The sequence below is a fragment of the Coregonus lavaretus genome, assembly GCF_964263955.1.
Source record: "Coregonus lavaretus genome assembly, chromosome: 10".
Lineage (NCBI taxonomy): Eukaryota > Metazoa > Chordata > Actinopteri > Salmoniformes > Salmonidae > Coregonus > Coregonus lavaretus.
In genome coordinates, this window is record NC_139997.1 from 22886100 (window position 1) to 22909302 (window position 23203).

General features: G+C 43.9%; 1 protein-coding gene across 1 annotated transcript in view; it reads left to right on the plus strand.

Annotated features, from left to right (window-relative positions):
• Window positions 1-23203, plus strand: part of LOC311136268 (rho GTPase-activating protein 32-like) — a gene marked incomplete at its 5' end in the record, with an annotated part of 157636 nt that overhangs the window by 41784 nt on the left and 92649 nt on the right. The window contains one exon of the mRNA XM_084170399.1: window positions 4436-4520. Within this exon, the coding sequence (XP_084026525.1) occupies window positions 4436-4520 (85 nt within the window). The remainder of the gene's footprint in view (window positions 1-4435; window positions 4521-23203) is intronic.

Below are 23203 nucleotides of genomic sequence, written 5' to 3' on the forward strand. Positions count from 1 at the left end.
GATGAAAATCTGCTCCAAAGCGCTCAGGACCTCAAACTGGCGCGAAGATTCACCTTCCAACAAGACAACTAAGCACACAGCCAAGACAACGCAGGAGTGGCTTCAGGACAAGTTTCTGAATGTCTTTGAGTGGCCCAGCCAGAGTCCGGACTTGAACCCGATTGAACATCTCTGGAGAGACCTGAGATTAGACGTGCCGCAACGCACCCCATCCAACCTGACAGAGCTTGAGAGGATCTGCAGAGAAGAATGGGAGAAACTCCCCAAATACAGGTGTGCTGAGCTTGTAGCGCCATTCCCAAGAAGACTCGATGCTGTAATCGCTGCCAAAGGTGCTTCAACTAAGTACTGAGTAAAACAATTTTTTTCATTGTCATTATGGGGTATTGTGCGTAGATTGATGAGGGAAAAAAAACTAATCAATTTTAAAATAAGTCTGTAACGTAAGAAAATGTTGAAAAAGTCAAGGTGTCTGAATACTTTCCAAAGGCACTGTATATGCAAAAGCTTGTGTACACCCCTTCAAATGTTGTGGATTCGGCTATTTCAGCCACACCCATTGCTGACAGGTGTATAAAATCGAGCACACAGCCATGCAATCTCCATAGACAAACAATGGCGGTAGAATGGCCGTACTGAAGAGCTCAGTGACTTTCAACGTGGCACCGTCATAGGATGCCACCTTTCCAACAAGTCAGTTTGTCAAATTTCTGCAGGGCTGCACTGGTCAACTGTAAGTGCTGTTATTGGTATTTTGTATTTTGTTAGGATCCCCATTAGCTGTTGCAAAAGCAGCAGCTACTCTTCCTGGGGTCCACACAAAACATTAAATATGACAATACAGAACATTAACAGACAAGAACAGCTCAAGGACAGAACTACATTTTTAGGATAAGACACACGTAGCCTACATATCAATACATATAAACTATCTAGGTCAAATAGGGGAGAGGCGTTGTGCCGTGAGGTGTTGCTTTATCTGTTTTTTGAAACCAGGTTTGCTGTTTATTTGAGCAATATGAGAATGAACGGAGTTCCATTCAATAATGGCTCTATATAATACTGTATGCTTTCTTGAATTTGGGGACTGTGAAAAGACCCCTGGTGGCATGTCTGGTGGGGTAAGTGTGTGTGTCAGAGCTGTGTGTAAGTTGACTATGCAAACAATTTGGGATTTTCAACACATTAACGTTTCTTATAAAAAGAAGAAGTGATGCAGTCAGTCTCTCCTCAACTCTTAGCCAAGAGAGACTGGCATGCATAGTATTTATATCAGCCCTCTGATTACAATGAAGAGCAAGACGGCCGCTCTGTTTTGGGCCAGCTGCAACTTAACTAGGTCTTTCCTTGCAGCACTGGACCACACGACTGGACAATAATCAAGATAAGACAAAACTAGAGCCTGCAGAACTTGCTTTTTGGAGTGTGGTGTCAAAAAAGCAGAGCATCTTTTTATAATGGACAGACCTCTCCCCATCTTTACAACCATTGAATCTATATGTTTTGACCATGATAGTTTACAATCTAAGGTAACGCGAAGTAATTTAGTCTCCTCAACTTGTTCAACAGCCACACCATTCATTACCAGATTCAACTGAGGTCTAGGACTTAGGGAATGATTTGTACCAAATACAATGCTCTTAGTTTTAGAGATGTTCAGGACCAGTTTATTAGTGGCCACCCATACGAAAACAGAATCTTTGTTAAGGGTTTCGGTGACTTCATTAGCTGTGGTTGCTGATGCGTATATGGTTGAATCATCAGCATACATGGACACACATGCTTTGTTTAATGCCAGTGGCAGGTCATTGGTAAAAATAGAAAAGAGTAGAGGGCCTAGAAAGCTGCCCTGTGGTACACCACATTTTACATGTTTGACATTAGAGAAGCTTTCATTAAAGAAAACTGAGTTATATTAGATAGATAGCTCTGAATCCATGATATAGCAGAGGTTGAAAAGCCATAACACATACGTTTTTTCAACAACAGGTTATGGTCAATAATATCAAAGGCTGCACTGAAATCTGACAGTACAGCTCCCACAATCTTCTTATTATCAATTTATTTCAACCAATCATCAGTCATTTGTGTCAGTGCAGTACATGTTGAGTGCCCTTCCCTATAAGCATGTTGAAAGTCTGTTGTTAAATTGTTTACAGAGAAATAGCATTGTATTTTGTCAAACACCATTTTTTCAAACAGTTTGCTAAGAGCTGGCAGCAAGCTTATAGGTCTACTGTTAGAACCAGTAAAGGCCGCTTTACCATTATTGGGTAGCGGAATTACTTTGGCTTCCCTCCAGGCCTGAGGACAAAGACTTTCCTCAAGGCTCAGATCAAAGATGTGACAGATAGGAGTGGCTATAGTCAGCTACCATCCTCAGTAGCTTTCCATCGAAGTTGTCAATGCCAGGAGGTTTGTCATTATTGATTGATAATGTGAAGTGGAAACGTCTAGGAGCACCAACGGCTCAGCCGCAAAGTGTTAGGCCACGCAACCTCACAGAATGGGGCTGACGCGTGTAAAATGGTCTGTCCTCGGTAGCAACACTTACTACCGAGTTCCAAACTGTCTCTGGAAGCAACGTCAGCACAATAACTGTTTCTTCGGGAGCTTCATGAAATGGGTTTCCATGGCCGAGCAGCCGCACACAAGCCTAAGATCACCATGTGCAATGCCAAGCGTCGGCTGGAGTAGTGTAAAGCTCGCCGCCATTGGACTCTCGAGCAGTGGAAACGCGTTCTCTGGAGTGATGAATCACCCTTCACCATCTGGCAGTCCGACAGACAAATCTGCGTTTGGCGGATGCCAGGAGAACGCTACCTGCCCAAATGCATAGTGCCAACTGTAAAGTTTGGTGGAGGAGGAATAATGGTCTGGGGCAGTTTTTCATGGTTTGGGCTAGGCCCCTTAGTTCCAGTGAAGGGAAATCTTAACACTACATCATACAATTACATTCTAGACGATTCTGTGCTTCCAACTTTGTGGCAACAGTTTGGGGAAGGCCCTCTTCTTTTTCAGCATGACAATGCCCCCGTGCACAAAGCGAGGTCCATACAGAAATGGTTTGTCGAGATCGGTGTGGAAGAACTTAACTGGCCTGCACAGACCCTGACCTCATCCCAAAGGTGTTCGATGAGGTTGAATTGGAACGCCGACTGCGAGCCAGGTCTAATCGCCCAACATCAGTGCCCGACCTCACTAATGCTCTTGTGGCTGAATGGAAGCAAGTCCCCGTAACAATGTTCCAACATCTAGGGGAAAGCCTTCTCAAAAGAGTGGAGGCTGTTATTGCAGCAAAGGGGGGACTAACTCCATATTAATGCCAATGGTTTTGGAATGAGATGTTCGACAAGCAGGTGTTCACATACTTTTAGTCATGTAGTGTATTTCACTTAACTGTTGACAGCCCATATGCATGCTCGAGAAAGGAATAAAGGAGAGAGAGAGGAGGAGATGGAAAAGCATGGTGGTGGAGATATTCTGTATAGCTAAAGGTAATGTGTCTCCCAATTTAATTATGAAAATATAAAAAATGCCCTATTACTAGGCTATTCAAATCAAATACATATTCACTAATTGTATTCTAACTGTATGCCACCCTGCACAATCAATGAACCAACAGCATCACCTATGGCTACACGTTCTTTCCCAGACTCATGGATAGAGATTTTGAAGCGTAGCATAAGGTAACCAGTCCATCCAGTATGCATAATAATACAGTTCACGCTCAAAGGCGATTACTGGAATTTGTTTAATTTTGGAGTATATGCTAGACCAATTATGTACCAAAGACATCTTAAATCAGTTTTGTTTTATGTTTTTCTGCCATGCATAATATGCAGTAGGCAATGTATTGTATAATGGCACAATCATAATTTTAATTCAGGTTTTATTTTTTGGGCCTGGGCTAATAAGCCTTTGCATAAGCTCTAATATGTTTTGAATTAATCATCACCTTAGAAAGCGATGTCTATTTCATTGTCTTAGGCGTTGAAACAACATCCACAACCATGTTTTACACTGTTTCAACCTGCTGTTGAACTTCTTTCTTCAAATTGATCATCACAGTGAGGTGAGTTTTAAAAGTACGTTAGGCTTACTGTTTTGATGATAAGTGTTTGATGTAATTTTCGATTGCATTTGTGTTGTCAGAGTGGTTCGAGGGACAATAGAGCCCTGAGTACCAGGCCATTAGGACCTGATGGTAGTTAGCAAGTTGGGTACTACCAAAGCATGTCCAGAGTGCATAAAAGGAGATTACCGTGACTCAACCGTCACGTGGAATTTTACTGCGGTTATGACTCATGACTGCTGGTGTGGCAGTAATACGGTCACCGTAACAGCCCTACCCCCACCCCCTTTGCGCTCTTCATTCTCTGTCAGGCCCTTAGGCCTGGCTTCGTCCTAACCACAGTCCATCTCTGTCTTTCAGATTGTCCTTTACCAAAGGCCACTTCCCCAAGCTGGCTGAGTGCGCCCACTTCCACTACGAGAACGTGGACTTTGGCTCCATCCAGGTAAGCAAGCACTTAGCAGGGCACTACGATGCTGCAATGTTGTCCAAAAATGGTGAACCTTCTGGTGTGCCAAGGTATCTACCTTGGTTGTGATATGATGCATTTATATTGCAATGAAAACTGTGGAGTTGTTTTGAGTGGAATATCACTGTATAGCCTAGTGCTAATCTTTGCTGATTACATAGTTCAGGAAGACAGTTGTAGTTTGACTCCACCTCTTTGTTTAATGTGGTGTTTGGTGGAGTAGGCTATGTGTGGTGAGGATGCTGGTGATATTAGGCTATTCATGGTGGTTGTGAATTGTCTTGTAGCTAGATTTTGTTTTGGAATTCCACATATTAGATGTTGCCAGTGGTATTACGTGGTTGTGATTTGCATGTGCTCATAAATCTTCATAACATTGTTGACAATACTGAAAGAATGGTAGGAGAGCCCTAACTGTGTGGCTGTATTGAGCATGTTGTGTGTGTCTGTGTGGAATCCTGCTGGACCCCTGTAGCGGAAGAGGCCTCTTTGGCTCAAGGGGAAATGGAGGGGATCTTTAGTGTAATTAACATTTAGTGACGTAACGTCTTTATATCAGAATGTTTCTCTACGTCGCAAAATAAGCACACATTTGCATGGTTAGCTTGAAAGAGGTATTTCCACCAGTCACATCTGCACTGTTACCCAATGGATATTACATCATAAATCCGCTATACATAATGCTTAATTCCCACTTCTGCCGACTCCTACCTCTATTGAGTGTTTCTCCATATGGTGAAAGGAGAGGTCTATTATCTGAGCCTTGCTCAATGGTTCCCTCCCTGTGCAGGCTAAGGAGACACACACAGAAGGTGCTGCAATGCCACCAGGGAGCCCAGAGCTCCACTGTTGTTGTGGTGCTAGAGAGAATTAAGGATGCTGGATAATGGAACACACACACAGATCATTATGCACACGCACGCAATAATCACGATGCACGCACTCACAAGCACACACACACACACACACACGTCGGCAGGTAGCCTAGCGGTTAAGCACATTGGGCCAGTAACCGAAAGGTCGTTGGTTCGAATCCCCGAGCCGACTAGGTGAAAAATCTGCCGATGTGCCATTAGGCAAGGCACTTAACCCTAATTGCTCCTGTAAGTGGCTCTGAATAAGAGCGTCTGCTAAATTACTAAAATGTAAAATTATAGACAATAGATCTGCAAGAACTGGAAGATGACCAGAACGTTTTGAATCCTGTTATGATAATATCTCAGGAGCGTGGAAACTCATATCCCCTCAGATTGGTTTGTGATGGATGTTGATGTAGTTCTTCTCCACATCCAGTAGAGGTCAGCATTGTCTCTGACTAGTTAGCACAGAGAGACTCCAGGAAGAGACTGAATTCTCTTGCTGGGCAGAATCCTGCATTGACTTCCCACTCTCTCTCCACCAGGAGTTCCACTAACCAGCACAATCACATAGTGATAATACAAACATAATTTGCATCATTGTACATCACCATTGGCTGAAGAACAAGTGTTCGACACAGATCTTTGTCCATACAGATCCTATACATTCTATGATTCTAAATGCAATTCTATGCTTCTGCCATTCTCAGATGGCATGTATGGCTGTTGGTTTCCCAGCTGGGTTTCGTCTACTCTATGCTGGCTCTGTTGTGCTGTGGCTGCTTGCTGCATTTCAGCCTTCCTCGTGGTGGTTTTAGGAGGGCTTTGTGATTACGGCTCCCTCTTGTATTACTTCCCTGGCCTACATGTTTTCTTCACTGGTTTCTTCAGGGTTGGTTGGTATGCACTGTACGTACAGTGCCAATGTTTCCTCTCTCTGTGAACAGGCACACTATAGTGTGTAACTGTAGCCTGCTGCCATCTTCACTGTTAGGACATACAGAAACCCTATGTGAAGACTGAAAAAAGGCCTCCTTCCTTCCTTCATTTGTTCCTCACATATCTTGAAGTATCCCTGATCTGAAATCAAAATGATTTATTCAAAGAAAGAGGGTGCGTTTTATTAAAACAGGGCTCTTTGCCTTTCTGTTTTCACCAAAGACCACACTAGATGAGAGTGGTTGTTGGAGGAAAGGAGAGGGTGAGAGGAAGGCAAACCTTTGGAGTGAGGAGGATGATTTAGGAATAGAAGCTTATTGATAGACAATTCAGATGTATTGGGAATCATTGAAGACAGGCTGGCTTTTGACAGCAATCTCTTAATTGGTAATGATTCTGACAAAGCCAGTAAGATAATGCCTTTCCGCCTGACAAAGATTGTTGTAGTTTAGCCAAGAGGGTTTTTGGTAATTGTCTGTGAAATGATTATATCTAGCCCATAGACGTGTTTGCCCCATAGGTACAACTGAATGGGATACACTGCTCCCAGTTGCCCCTTTGTCTAGAATTTAGACATGAAGCTCTAACTGTAGGTTCAAACTGAATGGTTCATCTCTATTCTAATCTAATTTCACCAGACAGTGACCGAGCAGCAGGCTTCGTAGAAAGCCAGCCATTAAAATTTCCGCCCATCGATCGGTCTCGTAAGCAGTTTACTATTGACCCTTTGTCACCCACAGACACATGTCAGCGTCTCTCTCAGATATTAGGCTACTTAACGTGGTCCGAGGCTGTTCACTGGGGGTTACCTAGTCTTTATCTCACCTAAATACACTATATATACAAAAGTATGTGGACACCCCTTCAAATTAGTGGATTCTCCTATTTCAGCCACACCCGTTGCTGACAGATGTGTAAAATCGAGCACACAGCCATGCAATCTCCATAGACAAACATTGGCAGTAGAATGGCCTTACTGAAGAGCTCAGTGATTTTCAACGTGGGAGTAGAATGGCCTTACTGAAGAGCTCAGTGACTTTCAACATGGCACCGTCATAGGATGCCATCTTTCCAACAAGTCAGTTCGTCAAATTTCTGCCCTGCTAGAGCTGCCCCGGTCAATTGTAAGTGCTGTTATTGTAAAGTGGAAACATCTAGGAGAAACAACGGCTCAGCCGCGAAGTGGTAGGCCACACAAACTCACAGAACGGGACCGCCGAGTGCTAAAGCGGGTAGCGCGTAAAAATCGCCTGTCCTCGGTTGCACTCACTACCAAGTTCCGAGCTGCCTCTGGAAGCAACTTCAGCACAATAACTGTTTGTTGGGAGTTTCATGAAATGGGGAAGGCTCTTTCCTGTTTCAGCATGACAATGCCCCAATGCACAAAGCGAGGTCCATACAGAAATGGTTTGTCGAGATCAGTGTGGAAGAACTTGACTGGCCTGCACAGAGCACCTTTTGGATGAATTGGAACGCCGACTGCGAGCCAGGCCTAATCGCCCAACATCAGTGCCCGACTTCACTAATGCTCTTGTGGCTGAATGGAAGCAAGTCCCCGCAGAAATGTTCCAACATCTAGTGGAAAGCCTTCCCAGAAGGGTGGAGGCTGTTATAGCAGCAAAGGGGGGACCAACTCCATAATAATGCCCATGATTTTGGAATGAGATGTTCAACGAGCATGTGTCCACATACTTATGGTCATGTAGTGTATTTGGGATATGGGTTTTTCAGCATCACATTTGAGGGCAGCACACATAAAATACATCTGAGGTTGACAGTTGGCCTTTGCTTTGTAGGTGGCAACTTCAACAAGCATTCCTTGTTATTTATTTTACATTTACCCAAATTACATACATAACGTTTCCTCCTCTCATTTTGTGTGTGTGTGTGGCTGCTGCAGCTGCACACAAAGGAGGAATTGTTTAGCTGGGGATCACTCATAATGGAGGCTTACTGTTCAGCAGAGGGCCATCGTTTCACCTGGCAATGGGCTGGGAAACACCAATGCTCTGGCTCTCTCTCGCGTTCACTCTCTCTCTCTCTCACACACACACACACAGACACACACACAGAGAGAGAGAGTGTTTAGAACGGCAGAGCCACAGATGCATTTACCCAGAACTGCGGTGTGTGTCTGTATAATGCACCAGACTATCTGCGCTAAACAGAAGTGTCGTCCCAAAGGCAACATTCACCGCCCCAACACACTGACTCAAGGCTCCTCTCCCTTCCCCCCCCTCTCTCTCTCACACACACACACACACACACACACACAAGGACGAGAATGTAGACACCTTACTCTGCAGTCGGCTAGACCCTGCTCCAGCCCGTGTCTCTCTTTCTCCCTCTCTCTCCCCCTCTCTCTACTCCCCACTCCCAGCCAACCAGGTCAGTGGACACATGATAGCTGAGCCCACAGCCTCCTATGACTGTCAGCCAAATGCCAGGGAAAGAACACTTCCACTACTACGCCAGCCACTCTCCTCCTCCAGCCTTTCTGTTTATCTGCAACTCTACACTTTCCTCTTCAACACATACTGCAGCTGGTGCAGCGTTTATGCTAGCTCCTTAACTCTTAGCTCTTTTAGCAGCGAGCTCTACTAAAATGACAACACAATCAATGTACAAGCTCTAAGAGTGTCACACTAGGTCTGAGACTGGGTCTAATATGAAAGAAGCTCTATGGATACCTTCTATTAATATGGTATATGAATATACAGTACATTCGGAAAGTAATCAGACCCTTTGACTTTTTCCACATTTTGTTACGTTACAGCCTTATTCGAAAATTGATTAAATGTTTTTTCCCCCTCATCAATCTACACACAGTACCCCATAATGACAAAGCAAAAACAGATTTTTATGAATTTTTGCAACTCTATATTTTTAAGAAACGGATCAAATTTACATAAGTATTCAGACTCTTTACTCAGTACTCTGTTGTAGCACCTTTGGCAGCAATTACAGCCTCGAGTCTTCTTGGGTATGACAAGCTTGGCACACCTGTATTTTGGGAGTTTCTCCCATTCTTCTCTGCAGATCCTCTCAAGCTCTGTCACTCTATTTTCAGGTCTCTCCAGAGATGTTTGATCGGGTTCAAGTCCGGGCTCTGGCTGGACCACTCAAGGACATTGAGACTTGTCCCGAAGCCACTCCTGCATTGTTTTGGATATGTACTTAGGGTCGTTGTCCTGTTGGAAGGTGAACCTTCGCCCCAGTCTGAGGTCCTGAGCGCTCTGGAGCAGGTTTTCATCAAGGTTCTCTCTGTACTTTCCTCTGTTAATCTTTTCCACGATCCTAACTAGTCTACCTGTCCCTGCTGCTGAAAAATATCCCCACAGCATGATGCTGCTACCACCATGCTTCACCGTAGGGATGGTGCCAGATTTCCACCAGACTTGACACTTGGCATTCAGGCCAAAGAGTTCAATCTTTGTTTCATCAGACCAGAGAATCTTGTTTGTCATGGTCTGAGAGTCCTTTAGGTGCCTTTTGGCAAACTCCAAGCGGGCTGTCATGTGCCTTTTACTGAGGAGTGGCTTCCGTCTGGCAACTCCACCATAAAAGCCTATTTGGGGAATGCTGCAGAGATGGTTGTCTTTCTGGAAGGTTCTCCCATCTCCACAGAGGAACTCTGGAGCTCTGTCAGTGTGACCATCGGGTTCTTGGTCACCTCCCTGAACAAGGCCCTTCTCCCCCGATTGCTCAGTTTGGCCGGGAGGCCAGCACTGGGAAGAGTCTTGGTGGTTCCAAACTACTTCCATTTAAGAATGATGGAGGCCACTGTGTTCTTGGGGACCTTCAATGCTGCATAAATTTTTTGGTAACTGTCCCCAGATCTGTGCCTCGACACAATCCTGTCTCGGCGCTCTACGGACAATTTCTTCGACCTCATGGCTTGGTTTTTGCTCTGACATGCACTGTCAACTGTGGGACCTTATATAGACAGGTGTGTGCCTTTCCAAATCATGTCCAATCAATTAAATGTACCACAGGTGGACTCCAATCAAGTTGTAGAAACATCTCAAGGATGATCAATGGAAACAGGATGCACCTGAGCTCAATTTCGAGTCTCATAGCAAAGGGTCTGAATACTTATGCAAATAAGGTTTTTTATATTTTTAATACATTTGCAAAAATGTTTTCGCTTTGTCATTATGGGTATTGTGTGTAGATTGATGAGGGAAACATTTTATTTAATCAATTTTAGAATAAGGCTGTAACGTAACAAAATGTGGAAAAAGTCATGGTCTGAATACTGTCCGAATGCACTGTAATATAAAGTTGGCCTATATACAGTGGGGAGAACAAGTATTTGATACACTGCCGATTTTGCAGGTTTTCCTACTTACAAAGCATGAGAGGTCTGTAATTTTTATCATAGGTACACTTCAACTGTGAGAGACGGAATCTAAAACAAAAATCCAGAAAATCACATTGTATGATTTTTAAGTAATTAATTTGCATTTTATTGCATGACATAAGTATTTGATCACCTACCAACCAGTAAGAATTACGGCTCTCACAAACCTGTTAGTTTTTCTTTAAGAAGCCCTCCTGTTCTCCACTCATTACCTGTATTAACTGCACCTGTTTGAACTCGTTACCTGTATAAAAGACACCTGTCCACACACTCAATCAAACAGACTCCAACCTCTCCACAATGGCCAAGACCAGAGCGCTGTGTAAGGACATCAGGGTTAAAATTGTAGACCTGCACAAGGCTGGGATGGGCTAAAGGACAATAAGCAAGCAGCTTGGTGAGAAGGCAACAACTGTTGGCACAATTATTAGAAAATGGAAGAAGTTCAAGATGACGGTCAATCACCCTCGGTCTGGGGCTCCATGCAAGATCTCACCTCGTGGGGCATCAATGATCATGAGGAAGGTGAGGGATCAGCCCAGAACTACATGGCAGGACCTGGTCAATGACCTGAAGAGAGCTGGGACCACAGTCTCAAAGAAAACCATTAGTAACACACTACGCCGTCATGGATTAAAATCCTGCAGCGCACGCAGGGTCCCCCTGCTCAAGCCAGCGCATGTCCAGGCCCGTCTGAAGTTTGCCAATGACCATCTGGATGATCCAGAGGAGGAATGGGAGAAGGTCATGTGGTCTGATGAGACAAAAATAGAGCTTTTTGGTCTAAACTCCACTCGCCGTGTTTGGAGGAAGAAGAAGGATGAGTACAACCCCAAGAACACCATCCCAACCGTGAAGCATGGAGGTGGAAAAATCATTCTTTGGGGATGCTTTTCTGCAAAGGGGACAGGACGACTGCACCGTATTGAGGGGAGGATGGAAGGGGCCATGTATCGCGAGATCTTGGCCAACAACCTCCTTCCCTCAGTAAGAGCATTGAAGATGGGTCGTGGCTGGGTCTTCCAGCATGACAACGACCCGAAACACACAGCCAGGGCAACTAAGGAGTGGCTCCGTAAGAACATCTCAAGGTCCTGGAGTGGCCTAGCCAGTCTCCAGACCTGAACCCAATAGAAAATCTTTGGAGGGAGCTGAAAGTCCGTATTGCCCAGCGACAACCCCAAAACCTGAAGGATCTGGAGAAGGTCTGTATGGAGGAGTGGGCCAAAATCCCTGCTGCAGTGTGTGCAAACCTGGTCAAGACCTACAGGAAACGTATGATCTCTGTAATTGCAAACAAAGGTTTCTGTACCAAATATTAAGTTCTGCTTTTCTGATGTATCAAATACTTATGTCATGCAATAAAATGCAAATTAATTACTTAAAAATCATACAATGTGATTTTCTGGATTCCGTCTCTCACAGTTGAAGTGTACCTATGATAAAAATTACAGACCTCTACATGCTTTGTAAGTAGGAAAACCTGCAAAATCGGCAGTGTATCAAATACTTGTTCTCCCCACTGTATTTATATAGTGATGAATAAATGTACAATTTAAGTACCTCTCCCTTAGCAGTGTAACTAAAGTCATCAGGCACTTTGAGGGGGGTGCTTTCTAATTATATGTCTAAATAGGCTATACATCTTCTATAAGCAAATGTTATTTGGTCAAGGTAGACTATAACCATATGCCATATTAATAGAAGGTGTCCATAGAGCTGCCTCTTTCCTCTGTTAGGTAGACCCGGTCTGCAGTAGTGCACTATATAGGGAATATGGTGGCATTTTGGGATGCAGTCCCAGTCTGCTACTGCTACTGTGATTTATTGAAGAGGTATTTTTGATGGGCGTTTAGTTTAATCCATCTGATATTAGCCATCAATTTTCTTCGTCTCACTCCTTCACGGCTCAGCGTCCCTCTCGCTGGAATCACAGTCAGTCTGTTCCAGCCCGGTCCAGATTCTAGACATACACACCTCTCAGTTTCTCCTCACTATGAGGTAGTCAGGTCCTCTCTTTCTCTTTCCTCTCTCTTCAAATCAGTGGCCTTGGCAATGGGACTCTGCTGTTGAATGCTGAGAGCACCTCTCTTTCACTCACTGGATCAGGAGCAAATAGGCCCATAGTCAGCAAATAGGCCCATTGGTTTTGTAAGAGTATGGTCTGTAGACTCCAAGAGTATGATATAGTCTAAGTATGATTTATTCTGCCACATGAGCAAAAGGTCTATGTATTTACACGTGTGTATGCATTAGATAAAATGAAGTGGGTTGATCACTTAGGGGCTGGGATTAAACCAAATATATCCTCCTGTTAGTTCATAAATCAGAGCAGAAACATGAAGGAGAGGGGCAGCAGCTATTTCCTACAGAGGCTGCTGTGTGGACCAAAGGTTGCCGATCGACACATTAACATCCCCCGCTTCCTATAAATAAATAGCTGACTGACCGCTCAGAAAGGACAGGAGATTTCAGGCTTTCCTTTCCCTGCAGCGGTGGTGGATAACACAACGAGGAGGGAAAGCAGACGGAAGGGAGGAGAACAGAGAGAGACCCTAGACCATGGTTGTCTGAACAGAGGGAGAAGATGGTTAGGAAGAGGGCTAGATATTGTCACATTTTGTTGCCCAACTTGCCCTTTCTACATACACACACACCCCACGCAGATTCTCCTCTGAATAGAGGTGGGAAAATGCTGACCTGTCTCCACCTGGAAATTGCTGGATTTTTTAGGTTAAGTTGTGCAGTAATGGGTGGTTGATTGGTATGAAGATGTGCTGTGTGAGAGCTGGCCCAGAGCATTCAGGACTCGGGGGGTTTGTAAAGCCTCAGACTCCAGCTACGGCCATCAATCTCAGTTTGACAGCGCTGAGGCAGGGTGTGCCCCCCCATAACGGCATGAGTGTATGCAGTTGAGCAGCTTAGAATCGAGTGTGTGTATACACTGTATATGTGTGTGTGTCATAGTACATCTTTGCATCTGTGTTTGTGACTGTTTGGTTGATACATTATTTTGCCATGTTTAAGCCTATGCTGGGTGTCTTTGTGTGTTCCTGCAAGTCTTTATCTGTTGTGTGCGTGCATTCGTGTGTGTTTTTGTGTGTCAGTTCATGCTGTGTGTGCGTGAATAAGCCTATGGTGTCGGCCTATATGTGCGTGTCCAGATTTACATACCTCTCAGCCATTCATCAAGTCAAGTCTGTTTATGGCCGGTAAACAAATATGCTGTAACGACGAGTGTGAAGTGTGGTGCCTCAGCTGGTTTAGCAGTCTTCTCATAAGAAGGAACTGGTCTATGAAATGAAGGCATTAGTCCTCACCAGACAAGAATACACCCATAACACAATATGCTCACTCCCTCACTCAGACAAAGCAGAGGTAGCCCCATATACACTCACGCCAGTTTATTAGGTACACCCATCTAGTACCGGGTCGGACCCCCCTTTTCCTACAGAACAGCCTGAATTCTTTGGGGCATTCTACAAGGTGTCGGAAACGTTCCACAGGAATGTAGATCCATGCTGACGTGATGGCATCACGCAGTTGCTGCAGATTGGACGGCGGTACATTTAGCCCGTTCCATTTTTATTCCGAAATATACTCTGATGGGTAGAGGTCTGGGGACTGCGCAGGCCGCTCAATTAAACTGAACTCGCTGTCATGTTCCAGGCAATGTTTTTCCACTCCTCAATTGTCCAGTGTTGGTGATCGCGTGCCCACTGGAGCTGCTGCTTTTTCTTTTTAGGTGATAGGATTGGAACCCGGTGTTGTCGGCTGCTGCAATAGCCCATCTGTGACAAGGATCGACGAGTTGTGCGTTCTGAGATGACGTTTTGCACACCACTGTTGTACTGCGTTGTTATTTGTCTGTTTGTGGCCCGCCTGTTAGCTTGCACGATTCTTGCCATTCTCCACGACCTCTCATCAACGAGCTGGTTTTGCCCACAGGACTGCCGCTGACTGGATGTTTTTTGTTTGTTGCACCATTCTCGGTAAACCCTGGACACTGTTGTTCATGAAAAGCCCAGGAGGGCAGCCGTTTCTGAGATACTGGATCTGGCGTGCCTGGCACCGACAATCATACCACGCTCAGTCACTCGTTTTACCCATTCTAATGTTCAGTCGAACAGTAACTGGATGTCTGTCTGCCTGCTTTATATAGCAGGCCACGTGACTCACTGTCTGTAGGAGGGATCCATTTTCGTGAACGGGGTGTTGTACCTAATAAACTGGCTGGTGAGTGTATCGCAACACACTGCACAGAAAATTCCATCTCCAATAGGACTTTCACTATCCACTGATTGCAGTAGAGATCTAGCCTGCGTATTTCCCTTTAAGAAAGGCTGAGGACCGTGACAAAGGATTAAGTAAGACTTGAAGATGAGGTCAGAGATGATGTCTCACCCACCAATAGATCCCCGATCACATGGTCATCTATTCGGTCTCTTCTTGTCAGTGGATGACGTATTAGTTTGCATCACCCCCACTATCAGCATGAGACAAAGGGCTTTCCAATACCAATACCTCTCCATTGTTGTTGTGGGACAAATGGGATACAGTGTGTGAAGCGTTTCCTATTGTCTGTTATGAGACTTCAGCATTATCCCTTTCCCTGTGATGTACAGTATGAGCCTCTGCTCCGACACCCCATTACCAGTTTCCTTCCATTTCATTAAGACCCCTCCAGTGTTAAGCATCTCACACTTTTCTCCCGGAGAACTATTGGGTGTGCAGGCTTTTGCTCTAGCCCAGCTTGGTGTGTGTGTCTGTCTGCCTCTGTGTGTGTGTGTGTGTGCGTGCTCGTTTGCGTGTGTGTGTGTATGAGAAAGAAATCCAGGAATGTAAGCTGGAATTGCAATGGCAGCAGAGGGAGGAAGGCCCTGGCTACATGATTTACAGCCTGGGAAGTCCACACTCCAGCTCTTTTTTTCATGCTAAACACCCCCCTACTCTACAGTACACTTAGCTTAGCAACACTAATGTAGGCTACCATCTAGCGATGGGGGAAAAAATGGATAGTTACAGTGCCTTTAGAAAGTATTCACACCCCTTGACTTTTTCCACATTTTGTTGTGTTAGACTGAATTTTAAATGGATTCAATTGAAAAAAATTTGTCACTGGCCTACACACAATACCCCATAATGTCAAAGTGGAATTGTTTTTCAAAATGTTTACAAATTAATAAAAAATGAAAAGCTGAAATGTCTTGAGTCAATAAGTATTCAACCCCTTTGTTTATGGCAAGCCTAAATAAGTTCAGGGGTTAAAATTTGCTTAACAAGTCCCATACGTTGCATGGACTCACTATGTGTGCAGTAATAGTGTTTAACATGATTTTTGAATGACTACCTCATCTCTGTACCCCACACATACAATTATCTGTAAGGTCCCTCAGTTGAGCAGTGAATTTCAAACACAGATTCAACCACAAAGACCAGGGAGGTTTTCCAATGCCCCGCAAAGAAGGACATCTATTGGTAGATGGGTAAAAATACAAAAATCAGACATTGAATATCCCTTTGAGCATGGTGAAGTTATTAATTACACTTTGGATGGTGTATCAATACACCCAGTCACTACAAAGATACAGGTGTCCTTCCTAACTCAGTTACCGGAGAGGAAGGAAATTGCTAAGGGATTTCAACATAAGCTAATGGTGACTTTGAAATCAGTTTCAGAGTTTAATGGCTGTGATAGGAGAAAACTGATGATGGATCAACAACATTGTAGCTACTCTACAATACTAACGTAATTGAAAGATGTGAAAAGAAGGAAGCCTATACAGAATAAAAATATTCCAAAACATACATCCTGTTTGCAACAAGGCACTAAAGTAAGAAATGTGGCAAAGCAATTAACTTTTTATCCTCAATACAAAGTGTTATGTTTGGGGCAAATCCAATACAACACATTACTGAGTAACACTTTCCATATTTTCAAGCATAGTGGTGGCTGCATCATGTTATGGGTATGCTCGTAATCATTAAGGACTGGGGAGTTTAAAAAAAGAAACGGAATGGAGCTAAGCACAGGCAAAATTCTAGAGGAAAAACCTGGTTCAGTCTGCTTTCCACTAGACACTGGGAGATGACTTCACCTTTCAGCAGGACAATAACCTAAAACACAAGGCCAAATCTACACTGGAGTTGCTTACCAAGAAGACAGTGAATGTTCCTGAGTGGCCGAGTGACAGTTTTGACTTAAATCTACTTGCAAATCTATGGCAAGACCTGTCTAGCAATGATCAACAACCAATTTGACAGAGCTTGAAGAATTTTGAAAAGGATAATGGGCAAATGTTGCACAATCCAGGTGTGGAAAGCTCTTAGAGACATACCCAGAAAGAATCACAGCTGTAATCCCTGCCAAAGGTGCTTCTACAAAGTATTGACTCAGGAGTGTGAATACTTATGTAAATAAGATATGTCTGTATTTAATGTTCAATAAATTTGCACAGAAAACAAAACATGTTTTTATGGGATATTGTGTGTAGATGGGTGAGAAAATAAATCAATTTTACACATTTTGAATTCTGGCTGTAACACCACAAAATGTGGAATAAGTCAAGGGCTATGAATACTTTGTGAAGGCACTGTACATATTGGGATGTTCTTTTTGACAATATATTGTATCATTTTGACTATCACAATATTTTTACACTAGTTGGCTGTACCTGCACAAACTCCAGTATTGTTACTTAGCTTGTTTTCCATCTTCATTTTAAAAAGGGAGCCAATTTGTTTTCAGCACTTATTTCCATGACTGATCAAAACTCGTTTTCTAATGGCTCTCTCTTGTCCCTCTGCAGCATACATATGGTGAGCAATATGTTTGGACCATGGAATCGCAATAAAATCTCAGTATTGAATCGCAATAGATATAGAATCGTGAAAATTGCAATACATATCGTATCGGCACTTAAGTATTGTGATATCGTATCGTGGTGTCCCTGGCAATTCCCAACCCTACTACCTTCCCCATACTGTACAGTACATGTAGCTTAGCATTGCTACTAGTCTTAAGCTAACTTACCTCCCCTTTCGTCTTCCATCTACTTTCCTTCAGAACTCTACTGCTCCCTCTGCTCTGCCTAGGGGGCCTCCGGCAGTGAAAGCCTGGAACATGGGAAACCCAAACTGCTGAGCTGGCTTGGGGGGTGAAATGGTTCATTCTGGGAGTTCTCCAACAATGCCTTTACCGCTAAAGACTCACTTCATTACACTTTTGCCTCTTTTTTTCTGCCTCATGTAAGGAAGAAAATAAGGCTTGTTTTGGTTAATGGAACTAGCTTTATTGTTTCTTATCTTGTATTATTCTGACTATCAAATGTCTAACATTCTGTACATTCCAAAAGTAGCCTGGCTGGGCTCCAGAGAGAAATGGAATCATCTCAAAAGCTACACTAGAAATTAAACCATAGTTTAAGTTTAGCAGTTTGTGTTGCAATTCGACCAATAACATGATGCTGTAGTTAGCATTGCAGTGTGTGACTACTTGGAAACACTAGAACTGGTGCTATGCAATAAAGTCAGCATAGCAGGATGTTGCTGGAGAGTTCCCTGCATTACCGGGCCGTGGCACCATATTGACAAGCTGCTCGTAGCTGCGATGCAAATCAATTTTTGCCCCAGTGAGTGCTTGCCTGCCTGAGTGCCTGCCTGAGCGCCTGCCTGCCCGCCTGCCTGCCCGCCTGCCTGCCCGCCTGCCTGAGCGCCTGCCTGAGCGCCTGCCTGAGCACCTGCCTGAGCGCCTGCCTGAGCGCCTGCCTGAGCGCCTGCCTGAGCGCCTGCCCTGTCATGTAGGCTACTCTTAGTGATGCCACAGCAGCAGAGACGGCTCTAGTGTTTTTGTGTACAGTACAGTGTGTACAGTAAGTAAACTGTTTATCAGGTCTTTGTTTTTATACGGGGATTTGCATTTTGTCACATCACTCCCGATCCTTAATCTCATCCAGTGTTTTAAATCCAGTCAAAGGAAAACTACAGTCCTAACTAGCGTCAGTAAACTACAGTAGTGTCCTTCCCAGTTGGTCTTATTGAATGCATCTTTCAATGTTTCTCTCTGTTTGTTTTGAAGCACTGCAGTGTAGCCCCACAGGCGAACAGCACTTGAAAACCTCTGCATCCTGATAAAAATTCCAGTGTGTGAAGTTTGAAGTGTCTGTGTGGGAGGGCCAATCCAAACACATCATCTACCTCCGCAGTCCCCCACTTCTCTTTGGCAAACAAGAAAAAATATATATTCTTATGCTGTACTTCTTCCCTGCAGCAGAATTATTTGAACCACCTGCACTTGTTGCAGTGCAATCATGGCAGCAGTTTGTCTGTTCGTACTTGGTACAGTGTGAATAAATATCATATCATAAGCCAAAGGTGACCTATACAGTGGGGAAAAAAGTTTTTAGTCAGCCACCATTTGTGCAAGTTCTCCCACTTAAAAAGATGAGAGAGGCCTGTAATTTTCATCATAGGTACACGTCAACTATGACAGACAAAATGAGAAGAAAAAATCCAGAAAATCACATTGTAGGATTTTTAATGAATTTATTTGGAAATTATGGTGGAAAATAAGTATTTGGTCAATAACAAAAGTTTCTCAATACTTTGTTATATACCCTTTGTTGGCAATGACACAGGTCAAACGTTTTCTGTAAGTCTTCACAAGGTTTTCACACACTGTTGCTGGTATTTTGGCCCATTCCTCCATGCAGATCTCCTCTAGAGCAGTGATGTTTTGGGGCTGTCGCTGGGAAACACGGACTTTCAACTCCCTCCAAAGATTTTCTATGGGGTTGAGATCTGGAGACTGGCTAGGCCACTCCAGGACCTTGAAATGCTTCTTACGAAGCCACTCCTTCGTTGCCCGGGCGGTGTGTTTGGGATCATTGTCATGCTGAAAGACCCAGCCGCGTTTCATCTTCAATGCCCTTGCTGATGGAAGGAGGTTTTCACTCAAAATCTCACGATACATGGCCCCATTCATTCTTTCCTTTACACGGATCAGTCGTCCTGGTCCCTTTGCAGAAAAACAGCCCCAAAGCATGATGTTTCCACCCCCATGCTTCACAGTAGGTATGGTGTTCTTTGGATGCAACTCAGCATTCTTTGTCCTCCAAACACGACGAGTTGAGTTTTTACCAAAAAGTTCTATTTTGGTTTCATCTGACCATATGACATTCTCCCAATCCTCTTCTGGATCATCCAAATGCACTCTAGCAAACTTCAGACGGGCCTGGACATGTACTGGCTTAAGCAGGGGGACACGTCTGGCACTGCAGGATTTGAGTCCCTGGCGGCGTAGTGTGTTACTGATGGTAGGCTTTGTTACTTTGGTCCCAGCTCTCTGCAGGTCATTCACTAGGTCCCCCCGTGTGGTTCTGGGATTTTTGCTCACCGTTCTTGTGATCATTTTGACCCCACGGGGTGAGATCTTGCGTGGAGCCCCAGATCGAGGGAGATTATCAGTGGTCTTGTATGTCTTCCATTTCCTAATAATTGCTCCCACAGTTGATTTCTTCAAACCAAGCTGCTTACCTATTGCAGATTCAGTCTTCCCAGCCTGGTGCAGGTCTACAATTTTGTTTCTGGTGTCCTTTGACAGCTCTTTGGTCTTGGCCATAGTGGAGTTTGGAGTGTGACTGTTTGAGGTTGTGGACAGGTGTCTTTTATACTGATAACAAGTTCAAACAGGTGCCATTAATACAGGTAACGAGTGGAGGACAGAGGAGCCTCTTAAAGAAGAAGTTACAGGTCTGTGAGAGCCAGAAATCTTGCTTGTTTGTAGGTGACCAAATACTTATTTTCCACCATAATTTGCAAATAAATTCATAAAAAATCCTACAATGTGATTTTCTGGAATTTTTTTCTCAATTTGTCTGTCATAGCTGACGTGTACCTATGATGAAAATTACAGGCCTCTCTCATCTTTTTAAGTGGGAGAACTTGCACAATTGGTGGCTGACTAAATACTTTTTTCCCCCACTGTATCTATGCTTACTATGGCATACATGTCAAAAAAATCTTAATTTATGAGACATATAGATGGTTACGTTGGTAAATCATACAAACCTGCCCTGAAAAAGTAAAAAAAAACTAGGTCACCTTTGGCTTATGATATGATAATATTTATAGCTGCCTGTTGTGGCTGATTTAGAAATGTGGATCTAGTAGTCCCTGACATGGCACCCAACTTAAGAGAGACCTGGCTAATTGATGTCAGATGGACATATGGTGGGGACTATTGACCAAGGTTGGATTGTTGACAAAATTGTGACTATATGCCAGTTTTGGATTTTTGCCAATGTTGTAGACTAAATTTGGATTATTGACAAATGGAGACTATTGGCCAAATTTTGATTATTGACAAAGGGAAAACTATTGGCTGAGGATGACTAAACATAGGCTATAAATCATTACCAACCTCATCCATTTGGCCTTTTGAAACATTAAGCAACTGAGATGAAAACCGTAGTGGATTATGTCTGATTACAGAGGAGAGGTCCGCAATGAGATTTGGTCGTCCAAGTTTTTTCCTCTGTTTGATTCCAGGATGGACTCTTTCCAGCTCTGTGGGGATTTTCAGTAGTACTATGGGCTATGTATGTCCCAGTGTGTGAGATTTTCCAAGCTTGTCTCCTCTGAGTTATTGTGGCAGAGAAATAGCCTACATCAGGGGTAGGCAACTAGATTCAGCCGGGGGCCGTTTTTGGTCGTAGGGGCCGGAACATAGGCTAATTCTAATAATTTGTACACTGCAAATTGATCACAGCTAAGCCCAAAAAGAGATTGTTTCCGCCCTAACAATGGGAGTCGTCCCGAGGCGGGAAGGCAGGCGACAAGCTTAGGCCCAAAATAAGTCCATAGAAATGCATTGGATTTATTTTGGACAGATTTTGGCACCATCAGTTTCACCAGCAAAGCACCATCACACGACCACCTCCATGCTTCACGTGGGAACAACACATGCGGAGATCATCTGTTCACCTACTCAAGGCACACTTAACCAGCATGGCTACCACAGCATTCTGCAGCGATAAGCAATCCCATCTGGTTTGCGCTTAGTGGTACTATCATTTGTTTTTCAACAGGACAATGACCCAAAACATACCTCCAGGCTGTGTAAGGGCTATTTGACCAAGAAGGAGAGTGATGGAGTGCTGCATCATATGACCTGGCCTCCACAATCACCCAACCTCAACCCAATTGAGATGGTTTGGGATGAGTTGGACTGCAAAGTGAAGGAAAAGCAGCCAACAAGTGCTCAGCATATGTGGGAACTCCTTCAAGACTGTTGGAAAAGCATTCCTCATGAAGCTGGTTGAGAGAATGCCAAGAGTGTGCAAAGCTGTCATCAATGCAAAGGGTGGCTACTTTGATACTTTTTGGTTACTACATGATTCCATATGTGCTATTTCATAGTTTTGATGTCTTCACTATTATTCTACAATGTAGAAATGTGTAAAAATAAAGAAAAACCCTTGAATGAGTCGGTGTGTCCAAAGTTTTGACTGGCACTGTACAGAAAAGTTATTATCTGTATAGACCCTTATAATTTATTCCTCTGGCATGAGGGGGAGGATGATACTAGGAATTGAGAGGTCAGATGTTATCACACACTCAGTAGGAAATCCTCTACATATTTTGACCGAGTCCGCCCCAACTACCTAGCTATTACATATTTCTCTAACATAGGAAAGTATTCAGACCCCTTGACTTTTTCCACATTTTGTTACGTTACAGCCTTATTCTAAAATTGATTAAATATTTTTTTCCCTCATCAATCTACACACAATACCCCATAATGACAAAGCGAAAACATTTTTTACGTAAGTAATCAGACCCTTTGCTATGAAACTTGAAATTGAGCTCAGGTGCATCCTGTTTCCATTGATCATCCTTGATGTTTCTACAACTTGACTGCAGTCCACCTGTGGTAAATTCAATTGATTGGACATGATTTGGAAAGCCACACACCTGTCTATATAAGGTCCCACAGTTGACAGTGCACGTCAGAGCAAAAACCAAGCCATGAGGTCGAAGGAATTGTCCATAGAGCTCCGAGACAACATTGTGTCGAGGCACAGATCTAGGGAAGGGTACCAAAAAATGTCGGCAGCATTGAAGGTCCACAAGAACAAAGTGGCCTCCATCATTCTTAAATGGAAGAAGTTTCGAACCACCAAGACTCTTGCTAGAGCTGACCGCCTGGCCAAACTGAGCAATCGGGGGAGAAGGGCCTTGGTCAGGGAGGTGACCAAGAACCAGATGGTCAATCTGACAGAGCTCCAGAGTTCCTCTGTGGAGATGGGAGAAACTTCCAGAAGGACAGCAATCCCTGCAGCACTCACCCAATCAGGCCTTTATGGTAGCGTGGCCAGACGGAAGCCACTCCTCAGTAAAAGGCACATGACAGCCTGCTTGGAGTTTGCAAAAGGCACCTAAATGACTCTCAGACCATGAGAAACAAGATTCTCTGGTCTGATGAAACCAAGACTCTGGCC